The sequence below is a fragment of the Sus scrofa genome, chromosome 5 (assembly GCF_054392235.1).
Source record: "Sus scrofa isolate SSC_HxYL_T2T_F1_AM1 chromosome 5, Sscrofa_HxYL_maternal_Yorkshire_Landrace_v2.0, whole genome shotgun sequence".
Taxonomy (NCBI): Eukaryota; Metazoa; Chordata; class Mammalia; order Artiodactyla; family Suidae; genus Sus; species Sus scrofa.
In genome coordinates, this window is record NC_139387.1 from 66,537,184 (window position 1) to 66,549,437 (window position 12,254).

The window sequence follows — 12,254 nt, forward strand, 5'->3', positions numbered from 1 at the left end:
ACTTTTGACATTATCAAAGGAATTCATTTCAGACCCAGAGATCAGAGGCGTTTTCAAAGTCTTATTCCTCATCTCGATTTTATTAACATTTCCTTACTCAAAAACACCCTGGAAATCAGAGACAAAGCTCCCCCCCACCCCAATTCAGTAAAAATGACACCGACTAAATTATGATGAACTTTGAATGGGTGGCGCTTGAAATAATACATTTTTGCTATATTTGTATTTCTTGTTTCTTTCTTTTTCTCCCCTTGGTAAGGAGAAGGTGTTCTTTTCCGGGCCACCTTCACCCTCCCGCCCTCCCCAATTCTACCTTTCCAAGGCAGGGGAAAGGTGCATCCTCGCCAGTGCTCCTGCCAGCGCCTCCTAGTACCTCTGGCCAGCAGCCGGTGAAACGATGCGCCCTGGACATCCATTAACGTTTTATACTACACTGGGCTCGGCTTCTCCAGTTTGTTTTTCTGCGGCCCCAGTCTCCTCCACCCGCCAGTACACAATCAACCGCTCCTTAGGGAAAATTTTAGAAACAGAAGCTCCGCCCACCTTCCTCCCTCCAGCCTCCAAAACACCAGCTACAACACCCCACCTCCGGCCGCGGAAGTAGGTTTCGTCACTTGATCTGGGACACGGTATTTTTTAACAAGAAAACAAGCATCCAAAAAAAAAAAAAAATTCAAACTGCTCTCGCGGGCCAATGGGAAAGAAGCGGGAGGTGGGCGGAGCCGGCGCGCGGCGGGCGGGGCGGGCGCCGAGGCTGTTGCAGCGAGGGATTCGTAAAAACGCAGCGGGCCCACGGTTCGGGGCTTTTTTTTTTTTTTTTTCCTCCAAAACTAGCTAAAGCCTAAGACTCCGCCCGAAGCTGCGGCTTCTCGGATCCACCTTAAATCTTCAGTGGACTCGGCGCTGGGGTCAGTGGGCGCAGCCAATGCCAATCAAGTTTACAACCACTAGCACGAGAGGGAAAAAAGAGAGGAAAAAAATAATCTTCAAGTTCTCCGGTCCATACACACTCACACGGACGCACGCACACACGTCCGCAAGCACACAAAAGGAAGGGAGGAGGTGGGGGGGCAGGCGCTGGAGAGAGAAGGGGGACATGTTTGCAGAACGCTCGCTCGAGGCTCAGCGCCCGTGACCCGAGTGCTCTGGGAAGGCGCGCGGGAAGCGCGGCCCGGCGCGAGCGCCATGATGGTGGCCGCGGTTCGGGGCCCATTTTCTGGAGGGGGAGCTGCAATGATGCAATCCCCCGGCCCCGAGTCCCGGCTGCGCGCCCTTCTCCCTGCCTTTTCTTCACGGTTCTTTTGAGGCGCTTCGACGTTTCGCGCCCAGCACGCCTCCATTCGTTTTTGTATTTTGCATTTACTGATTCCTGCCTCCTCTGTGTGTGTCCCCACGCGAGACAGGCCCGGTATATGGATGGCCGCACGGGGACTTGAGTTTATGTGTGAATGTTAAACTTTCGGTTCCGCGGGGTCTGGCTAGGGCTGACCCCACCCCGCCCCACCCCCACGCGAGCCGAGATCCAGGCAGTGCCACCCCCCGCTCCCCAGGGGTTCTAGAGTGATCGTGGACCCTCTCCTCTTGCCCCCTCTCCTCCGCCCAGCTTCGCTTGCGAGGCTTTTACCTTAATTTTGGCCCGGAGGGAAGGGAGCGGGCGTAGGGTGTGGCCCAGGTGAAAGAGATGGCAAACTGAAAAAAAAAAAAGAAATTCAGACCCTGAAAAACAGATCGCAGGTTCTAGACGAGCTTTTAAAACACTTTTTTTTTTCACCCCGAAAAAGCTTCGGAAGAACAAGTGTCTACGCTAATGAGGGTGAATTTGAAATGGCGAAGGCGGCGTTCCTTGGCCGCTGGGAAAGGTCCCTGCGCAAGGCCAGGATGGTGGGCGCACTGTGACTTGAAAGACCGCTCGCCCCGTTCCCCTTCTGTTGATTTCCATGGTCCCCTCCATCCCCCAGTCATGCCCCTGGACCCACATCTTCTTAGTTCTTCCCTGCCCTGGCCCCCCGCACTGGGCAGCGGGGATGCGATTGGAGGGACTTGGCAGAGTGGGTCTAAGGGAGGAAGCGACCCCCGCGAGTCGCTGTGACGCTCGGCCCCTCTTGCGCCCGACTGTGGCCCTTCTGGGCCGCCGGCGAGCGGAGAAGCCTTTCGAAATGCGCGGGGCTGCGGATCATTGGAGACCGGAGTGGGGGTGGGAGCGGGCTGCTGCCCTGGAGGGTCCACGAATTCGGAAATGTTCTCCCCTCCACTCAAATTCCCCCAGCACCCTGGAGTCGGCGGGGTACTGGTGTGCAGGGTCGGATTATGCGGAGTAATGGGGATTTTTCTCTTTTCTTAGCCCAGAGGAGTGATGATGAGGGAGTCAAGTTTCGGAGAAACCGCCCAGCCCGGCTGCGCGGGCCGAAGCGCAGCCGCCCTTCACGGCCTGCGGGCGCCTGGGGCGCGGGAACTGTGCGCAGCGATCCGGTCGGTGCGGGAGCCCACAGTTGCAGACGAGGAGCAGGACTTTGATAGGCTTTTCCTCCGGAGGCTCCAGCCAGCCCGACCCCGCAACTGCCGCTGCGGGCTGGCGCGGGGCTGTGGGGCAGGGTGGGGAGACGACGGCACAGTGGCCGGGGTAGCGGGGTAGGGGGTGGCTGGCGCCGGCGACCGCATCCCCTCGTAGGGACGCCCGCCGCGGGCCCGCCAGTACCCGGTCGGGGAGAGGACGCTCTGAATTCCGGGGACTCTTTTGGAGATGTGACATAGAACGAGTGAAGGACTGACACGGTGACTTTTGGGGGCTGCGTTCCTGTGAACGTGCCAGGCGCGGCGAGCATCCACTTCTTCCTGGCCCGGCACTCCTAGACGCAGTCTCTAAAAATTCACATTAAAGATGCCTCTTTAGGAAAGAAATAGGAGGGTATAAGCAGCAGTTAAAAGAGGATTTCTTCCCCCCTTCCCCCCCCGTCTGTTACTCTTCTTCTTAAAGTACCCTTTTTGGCTCAGAGAGGCTTTATTTCATTATTTCCTGACTCTCCATTCCTTCCTCCCCATTTTGAATTGTTTTTCTTGCTTTCTCAGTCTCTTCCTGAAAAACACCCTGCCTTCGTGTTTTGAATAGAATCACAAAAACACCTTTAACCTTTAATTAAAATAATACCTACTTGGAAGATGCGGGCTAGCCCCGAAGCACCTACTTTTTCCCTTCCCGGCATTAGGAGAGTCAACCCTGCGCTTTTTTTTTTTTTTTTTTTTTAAGCAATTTTGAATCAAAATAAGCTGAAATCATCTTGTTTAGAGCCCTTTTTGGGGTGCAATAAATTCAATGCAAATATTTGAGAGAAATAATTTAACCCAAATCCAGATTTTTGCAATTTAACCATTCGCAGATTCCTAGAAAAAAAAATTTACTTTTACACCTTAGCCAAATTTTAAGAGAATTTGAAATTATGGGGCTCATTTTAGTAAATCTGACTCTAAAATGCTGTGTTTAATTTTTTTCTTATTTAAATAAAAAAGTATCTTTGCTATGTGGATATGGGACCCCCGAACCCTCAGATTTGGTATTCAGATTAACCAGTTTTGGGTTGGATAGACTGCAACCAGAAAATTTAGAAATAGAGGAAATTTGTGTGTGATGACCAGTTCATTTTGAAGGAAACCTGTTCTATCTAAATTAAGTGTGCAATGCATGCCCCTTTCTAAAGGACCTATAAATCTGAATATTTTGGATGAGAGGTATAGATGGTTTGAACAATTGCTCTAATTCTTCACAACCCTCTGCATGTGTAAATACTGAATTTAGAGAAGTCACCACGTTAGTTTCATTTTCAATCGTGCAAAAGTGTGATCAGTCTACACTTATGTAAGAATTTACATAAGTGGCACATTTATATCCTAGAAGCCATAAATATTTGAACTAATGGGGACTTTGACCATCTTATTCATATGAAAATGTGCCTTTCCCACTTTCCACCTCGAAAGCTTTGTCCACCCATACAGAACTAAGTGGAAAAGAGTGACTACTACGTTCAGACCTACAGAAATATCATCTGAGTGGTGGGCTGAATTATCTAGCTATTTGTCACTTCATATTATATTTATGGAAATGTGACTATAATGCTAGATCAAATACCTCAAGCTTAGTAAGGTACATTACATACAGCTCAACTCAGTGAATAGCTATGGAAGTTTTCTTTATTGATTGCTTGATGTTTAACAATAATTGGCATTTTTTTCACACATTACAAAAAAAATTATACTTGGCTCAGTATGCAACCTTTTAAGCCATATTATTTAACAGAAGAGGGGAAAAAACCTACTCTACCCAATACAGCATTTACAAATGCACAAACATGCCACTTTGGCTTGTATATTGTCTAGATTAAAAAAAAAATCTCTTTTTAACATAAATAAGTTAGTATAATTTTCAGTGTCTTTACAGAGTTATGTACACAGGTACACTTCAAATGGTTTTGTTTCATACACATACACAGGCAATGTAAAAATACTGTTTAAAGATGTAGTATCCATTTCACTCATCCCCCGGGGTGCTTTTCTCTATACGCACTTTCCTTTAAAAACACCACTTTCCTTTGGGCAAATAAACAAATAGAATGAGTCTTTAAATTAAAAATTATTTCATTATTTTTTATGTCGAGTTACTTACAGATCTTTAAAAATATCCAAGGATTTAGAATTATTTTGACTGTGTCTACACACCCTGAAGTGAAAAGAAAATTAAAAATTTTCTCAACAAATCTGATAAAAACTAGATGGTCAATTCTGAGCATTCAAACTCCCCCCCATACATGCCAGATTTTTGCCCAGTTACCTGGAGTGATTACCAAACTGATGAATAGTTTAACTGGTACATTCCAATTTTAAGGGAGACAGAGGGAGGGGGGCTGAGGATGTTGTTATTTTAAAAAAAAAATTTGCTGCCACATAACGGAATCATCAGAACTCCCAAATAAGAAAAAGCTTCATGCAAAAATAAATAGCAATGATTTGCAGCCAGTGTTCAAATTTGGATTTTTTAAATGAAGTATCGGTTCTCACTGAAAGGGACATTACATCTTTAAAGAAAACCATTCAAAAATCTTTCCCCCAAACTGCTTCTCTTCATGTGAGTCAAATATTTTTCTCCTTGCTCTAAATCCAAGCAAGCTCTTCATAACCCCCCCACCCGTGCCAATTCCTCAGCCCCACCCGCCCTCCCTTCCCCAAAGTTTATGTGCTACATAAAAGGTAAAAACTATATACACAGGTAGTACAATGAAGCAAATAAGGAAAAACCTAATTGCACAATGCTACATCCAATGCTTTTAGAGGCAGATGATTTTAAGTGTGCCTAAAATTTTAGTGTTATTGACTTGTTGCTGTTCAGTGCTTTATACGGGTTGTCCCTTTCATGGAGTCAGATATGCACTTAAAATTTTTATTTTTTATCTTCCTTGCTTCATCAAGCGGTGATGTATCTGATCAACAAGGAAACATACTCTTAATACTGCAAAAGAAATAAGAAAAAAGAATTAGGAGAAAAGCACTAGAATAATATTGCCAACATATTAACAAGAATTATTTTGTTCCTGCCTTAATTGGGAAATACCTGGGCGATGGAAAAGGAAGAATGTAGTAGAAGTTGGTGACTAGAGCCATCTCAATCCCCAGATTTTTACTTTCTCCTGCGCTGGGTACTTTTGTCTAGAGCAGTGCTTCTCAACAGTAGATAATTTTGTCCCCCAGGGGACATCTGGCAATGTTTGGAGACATTTTTGCTTGTCATACTGGGTGTGGAGGGGGTGCTACTGGCATCTACTGGGAGAGGCTAGGGATGCTCCCAAAACATTCTACAACGCACAGGACACCCTCCCACAACAAAGAATTATTCGGCTCAAAATGGCAACAGTGCAGAGGTTGAGAAACCCTGGTCTAGAGAATCGGGGTCAAAAATAGTGAGAAAGAACAGACACAGGAAAATTAAGGAACTGTTAACACTTAAGAGTAGCAAAATTTTCTAAATTTGAAAAATAACTGGAAATAGAAAAGCTCACCAAAGAAAATTCTATTCACCCCCCCCAAAAAAAAAACTAGTTTCTCAGTCGTATGAAGAGTATACACACATGAATGCTTGAGAAGAGGTCCTTACTACTATTTCCTGTATTCGCTGAACTGGCAATATTTACTAACAAATGCCTCTCTGTATGTCAGAATGCGGCCAGATCAAAATTCAGTAGGTCTGATTTGCTGTGGCTCATCTGATGAGCTAGGCCACGAGTCACCAACCAACAAGAGCCACAGGTGTTAAGGTTGACTCAGAAATTTTTTTCACTTCATATACAGCTATAACGTAGGGTTCGATAGTGCCGTGTTGTATAAGCTCTGAAAGATATCAGACGTATGTAATAAAGTCCTACCTGTGACACTGATGTAAAAACACAACAAACTTGAACCCTACCTTCATCCCTGTTCTTTATTTTAAAATTTTTATAAATGAGGATTTTGAAAGTTAATGTCAACATCTCTTAGGATCTCTTTAAATGCTAAGCTATGAGGGTGTTTGTGGAGGGGAAAAAAAAGAGGTCACGGTCATTGTCTGTAAGGAGTGTACAAACTATTAACTAATATATGTAGTTTGATCATTATGGAAACCAATCCATGTAAAGCTGGGGGGCTGAATTATGCAAATTAGTTTTTTACATTGATCAGATTTTAGTAGGTGGAAAAATGTCCACTTGCCTTGTTCGGGGTAGCCCTAACCAGTGGCAGCCCTGGTATCTACTATCCATTTCCCCTACAAATATCCAAATTATCCTGTTATAGCACGATTAGCATACACATGCTGACGTGTTCCTGGATTGCTTACTCTGGCAGAGTTACTTAACTTCTGCTTTGTAACTTCAGTGTTATCAGAAATTCCATAGGAACCTTAGCGTTTTTGAGCCTTCCATTTTGGTTTTTTTTAAATACACAGGTTCCTTCTCCATCCCCCACACTGATCAGAAAACAGGGCAAGTGACACTTTGTGAAAACGATAGATAAAAGAAAGCCACACTCCTCTCTATTCACATTTCTAACCATGTGATTAACCAGATATGAGCCATTTGTACCTAACTTTTCCCTCAAAGTTTTAACTGGATCATTTATTTGCCATTTTTTTCCATGTATGGCTCAAAATCTGTTAGAGTCAGCTTGGTCCTCTGGGAGATGAATTCTCCTGAAGTGGGATGGAGGCAGACCCCCGCTCTTGTTCAGATGGAAAAAGAACCTATTGTTCCCAACACCGTTTTGATGGGACTCTCAGGGAACTGACCTTCCTACCCACAGGGCCTTGGTTGCAAGTATTTGCCTGGGACACTTGCTCTAATCATTGGGAGCTTCAAAGGAAAATGATCTCAGGACAGAGAAACTGGGAAGAATTATAGTACCCCCACCCTGATGCCCAGTCTTTCCCATTCCTCCTTTTTTTGGACCTCATAAAATACAAACAAAACCCCACAAGCTCTAATCTGCCAGACACCACTAAGATCGGGTATCTTGGTGTTTGAAAACCCATGAGTTCCTTCAGCCCAAATCGGGTGTCACTTATTTGCTTCCAGTGATCAACCCACCGAGCAGTTTACGTTTGACGCCTTCTGAGGCCGGGCTTCTTGGGCGTCTGCTCCACTGAAGCCGAGTTCGGGGAACCGTCTGAAACATTTTCTTCTGTTCTGTTGGCTCTTTTGTTTTGAGGAGAGGAATCTAAAGGCAGGAGGGAATTTTAAAAAGAACACACACAAATAATCTTTATTAGAAAAAACAATGGCTGACACAAGTTGGCTCGATACTGAGGGGACAAAAAACCCACCACCTCCACCCACCATCCTGGATCCGTCATTCCCAGTGGCCTTTAAGGGCACAAAATGAGGTTGTTTTCACATAACAGAAAGTGTATTCTACGCCCCAAATCTCTCTCTCTCCAAAGCGAAGAGGGAGGTGGTTGATAAACATCCCAACGTTGTCACATACCTACAGCTGGCTAGCGGGGAGGAGCCGCGATGTTTTCAGTTAGAGAAATTATCAGATAGCACAGTCTCATGCTTCAGACTTAAAAGTCATAAACAGACCAGCAGCTAGCCAAATAGCATTTAAAACCTAAGATGAGGAAGGTGTGTTCCCCAAGAGCTAAGTCAGAATGCGCTGAAAAGAAAGCGGAGGTTTAAGATCCTCAAGCAGGGAAAACAGCACGGCAGACAAACAGAGAGAGGCAGACAAACAGACGTTTCATGCATTCGAAAGGGTCATTACCGTCTGTGGCAGGTCGCTTCCTTATCCCAGTGCACTGCTCCGCTAACCCCGTCTGGCTGTCCGGTGCATCAGTCTTTTGGTCTACCAAATGTGTGTCCTCTGAGTTGGCCTGAGACCCAATTAAAGGCACCGCCTGGCGGGTCCCGCTGACACCCTGGCCCTCCTGCGCCGGCACCTTGCAGGCGCCTTTGGGTGGCCGCGGGGGTCTGTAGTAGAACTCGGGCAAGCTGCCCTTTTCCACCTCCTGCCACTCGTATTTGCCCTCCAGGGGCTTGTGATTCTGAAAATCAAAATTCCACTTGCGCTGGCTGGCCTCTTCCATGTCTCTGCAGTGCTTCTCCAAGTCCCGGGTTAACTCTTCGTGATTGACCGGGCCGAAGAGGTTTCGGCAGGCCGAGGGCTTGGGGTACTCCGCCTGTCTGGCGTCCATCCGCTCCAGGCTCGGGCTCCCGTTAGACACTCTCACGTTTGACATCTTCCTCCCGGGGCTCGGCGACCGCCTCTCTCGCGCTCTCGCAAAACAAAACCGAACAAAACAAAACGCCTCGACCCAGCCCGAGCCCCTCTTATAAGCCCTGCGGCTGCCCTCCGAGCCAAGAGAAACAAACACCGACGAGTAAGCGCCCGAGCGTCAGGAGCGCGCTGGGGCTGGGGGAGGGGGCGAGGGGCAGCCCGGGCCAGGCAGCCCCGAGTCTCCGCCGATCAAGTGTACGGGCGAGCTGGAGGGCGGGGAGGGGAGGGGAGAGGAGCGCAGCGGAGAGAGGAGGGGGCAGAGCCAGTCCGAGTCCCCGCCGCTGCGAGCCCGCGGGTCCCGCCGACCGAGCGGCTCTCCAAACCTTGCCGGCGTCGGAGTCGCGGAGCGGCGAGAAAGTGGGGACAGGGGAGGGGGAGAAAAACACCCCGAAAAGACGAGCCCCCTTTTTTTAGTTGCCCAATATGGCGGTGGAAGGGAGGCTGACGAAGAAGAAGATGATTGACACCGCAAGTCTATTTAAACAGAGGAGGAGATCATTGGTCGCGGCGCCGGGAGCCGCCCAGCCGAGACTGGCGAGCTGGGCCTTAAGGTGGCCCCTGAGCCGCCGCTGCGCCTCCCCGCCTCCCGAGCGCGCCGCCGCCGAGCGCGCGGCCGGGAGCTCGACTGGTCGCGTGACTGCTGGAGGTGCCGGGCTGCCAGCAAACCTGCTCTGGCTGGCCTCGGAGAAATTAAAAATAAGACAAACTCGCCAAAAGGCCGGGGAGCCGGGGAGGGGCCTGGCCGGAGAGGTGGCGGGTTCTGGTCCCTGCGCTGCGCTCCGCTCCGGAGCCCCGACCTCCCTCTCCTCGCCGAGGGCGATCTTATTTTCCCCTCGCTCGCCGAGCGGGTAGGGGCGGGCAGCTGGGCTCGCCGCTGGGCGCTCGGCCCCCAGCTGGGCTCTCTCCCGGGGGGGCCCCCACCGCTCGCTCAGCGGGGGAGGCGGGGAGCCCCTGAGCCTGGGTGCCTTAGCTGGGGGTGAGCAGTGGTTAGCTCACCCTTAACCTAGAAGTCTGTGCTGTTCTAGGGGAGGCAGGGGGCTTAGGGGGGAAGCCCAGGAGGACGTCTTTCTATAAGTAGACTGGAATAGATGCTGCATTTGTAATGTATTCTGAACCCAAGCTCTCCCTCAATAAAAACAAGAAAAGGGCTTCGAGATCAAAAACTCTATTGGTCTCCCAAGTCCCTAATAAACTTAGTAGCTGTCTCAGATACATTTCGTTTAAAAAAGCGAGGATACACCCCTGGCCCAGGTTCTTGCTTCCCAAGCACTGTTAAGGCCACTGACTTGGTCTGCGTGTGGGAACTCGTCTCCTCTTTTATATTTTTCAGTTCTTTCCCGGCTTGTAGCAGTTTCCTCTACCTGAGTCCCGCCGCCAAATACAACAGCCCCTTCCTTCCTTCACCTTTCTCTCCCACCAGATTCACTTCTCCAGCCCACCCAGAACATTCAGATAGATACAAGTGAACGCTTTGAGAGAGCTGCAAGTCGCTGAAGGGTGAAAGTAATCGCAAAGTCCAGATTGTGAAGTGATTTATACAACCACCACAACCATGTTCTCAGATCTGATATTATTATTTGGGCGTTTCTCTGCTCCCCTTGGCAACTTGAAGTCTACCTATCCATATGATTTTGAGCAAGATGATGGGAGTTAAAACAGGATGAACAGGGCTATCATATCTGAAACAGAGCCCAAAGAGTCTTTAACTGCCTTCCCCCACTCCCATATATGATCTTGGTCTGGGTCAAAGTTATTATACACGTTACTGGAAACTAATCTTCAGTTCTAATAGTACACAACAGTTTTCTTAGGTGTCTTCAGTAGTCCACAGCCGTTTTCTTAGGAGTCTATGATACAGATGAGTTTGACTTGTAACTTGTTTTCTTAACCACATATTGTTTGTCCACTTTGTCTGCCTGCCTCACGTGTGCACTCCAGAATGTAAGAGCTGGAGGGGGTGGGGGAGAGAGCCTTCAGAACCCTGTGGCTCAATCCTTTCTTTTTACCACTGAGGAAATTGAGACTCGGGTTTCTTGTCTGGGGACACATAGCCAGTTGGTAGCAGAGCCAGGACTAGAGTAGAGGCAGCACCCTCACCCTAAAGCTGGTTCATTTTCTGTTCCTTTCCCTCCTGATGGCCTCAACTGGTTGTTTTTGTTTGTTTGTTTTCCTGGGTCTGCCTGTGCTATAGTCTACAGGCCCTCCTCTCTTACAAGTGATTCAGAATGGCTCCTTCTCATACCCTGGCTTGTCTGCAGATGTTTCCTTGATGTAGCCTCTGGTCCCTGGCCTGATACCACTATCTTTGGCCTTTGGTGTGACCTTGCACTAATTTGGCTAAAACGCAGATTCCCAAAAGGCAGGGTGAGAGCAGTGAGGGAGGTGATGCCCCAAACTTATTTCAAAGTCAAGACTTCCTACCTGACTGACAAAATATTTCACCTGAGATCATAGTAAAAGGTCAGGTCTTCTTTATTTTTCTACATTTAATGCCCCACTTAATTTGCTGAACTGGAGGAGGGGTAAGAGGGACATGAAATTTAGGGTACGTCTCAATACCCTAATTTATTCCCTATTCCTGAAATGAGATCACTGTTGTGAAAATGTTTACATAATTGCTAGACTTCACTGGAATTCGCTATTATATATAAGCATAAACTCAGATACATAATTACACGAAGGACCACATAGATGAAAGTGGAGATATTCTAGTGTATTACACCTTGGCACTGATGTTTGATTTTACTCGTGGAATTAATATCTTAGGTAAAAGCAAAAATTTAATACTTCTATCCCTTACACACCCTGAACGTTTCTTCAACTAATATGTGGGCCCACCATTTTGTCGCTTTGTTAATCTTGAAAAGTAAAGGAGTCACAGTCACGCCACCTTAAGACATCTGGCCGCCAGCAGAAAGGCTGTGCTTACACCGACCTTGCTCAGATCTAAAGTGTTTTGTTTACAGTCAAGGCACCGGAGATCTGTACAGCTAATAACGAGAAGGGAGGCGTCAGCGGTAGTAGCGACGAAGCGTGAAAAAATACTATGGAGTCCCGGCGGGAAGGGGGAACTGGGAGCTCGCAGCGCCATCCGCCTGCGGAAAGTAGGCGGCGGCTTTAAAAGTGAGCCGGGAGAAGAATTTCCAATAAACAGCGTAAAGGCGGAGCCTGGGTAAAAGAAAGTTCCACTCGCGGCTCTAAAATGGACTCTGCTACCCAGCGACCCGCAATCTAGTCCCGGGCGATGCTTTTGTTGTCTTTTCCACTCCTGGTACTTTTCTCCTTTAGAACCGAGAAGTGGCCCCTAAGCCACCCAAGACTTCTGTGTCCTTCATCAGCTGAGGAGAGAGGCGAAGACTGAAATAACTTAAAAGAAAACACCTGTGCGGTATAGACAGGTGTTCGGGGGCGGCGGGCGGCAGGGCAAGCTCGCCTCCCAGGTGCGGTGCTCGCAGGGGGAAGTTGGG

At 48.0% G+C, this 12,254-nt stretch overlaps 2 protein-coding genes across 2 annotated transcripts; both read right to left on the reverse strand.

Annotated features, from left to right (window-relative positions):
• Window positions 1-313: 313 nt before the first annotated feature.
• On the reverse strand, window positions 314-2,933 carry LOC110260737 (uncharacterized). The gene is made up of 2 exons (XM_084956741.1): window positions 1,625-2,933; window positions 314-947 (listed from the first exon to the last, which is right to left on the reverse strand). Exon 1 carries the CDS (start codon window positions 2,820-2,822, stop codon window positions 2,253-2,255), a length of 570 nt encoding a protein of 189 aa, XP_084812867.1. The 5' UTR covers window positions 2,823-2,933; the 3' UTR covers window positions 314-947; window positions 1,625-2,252.
• A 1,250-nt stretch (window positions 2,934-4,183) lies between these two features.
• On the reverse strand, window positions 4,184-8,791 carry CDKN1B (cyclin dependent kinase inhibitor 1B). The gene is made up of 3 exons (NM_214316.1): window positions 8,275-8,791; window positions 7,599-7,728; window positions 4,184-5,494 (listed from the first exon to the last, which is right to left on the reverse strand). The coding sequence occupies exons 1-2, from the start codon at window positions 8,747-8,749 to the stop codon at window positions 7,607-7,609; spliced, it is 597 nt and encodes a 198-aa protein (NP_999481.1). The 5' UTR covers window positions 8,750-8,791; the 3' UTR covers window positions 4,184-5,494; window positions 7,599-7,606.
• Window positions 8,792-12,254: the final 3,463 nt, after the last annotated feature.

What these genes read in the sequence shown, in the direction of transcription:
- LOC110260737 (XM_084956741.1), bottom strand. Translation starts at nt 2,822, where the DNA reads ATGCTCGCCGCGCCTGGCACGTTCACAGGAACGCAGCCCCCAAAAGTC.
- CDKN1B (NM_214316.1), bottom strand. Translation starts at nt 8,749, where the DNA reads ATGTCAAACGTGAGAGTGTCTAACGGGAGCCCGAGCCTGGAGCGGATG. An exon ending in GAAGCGACCTGCCACAGACG is followed by an intron (nt 7,729 to 8,274) that starts GTAATGACCCTT and finishes TCCTGCCTTTAG; the next exon opens with ATTCCTCTCCTCAAAACAAA.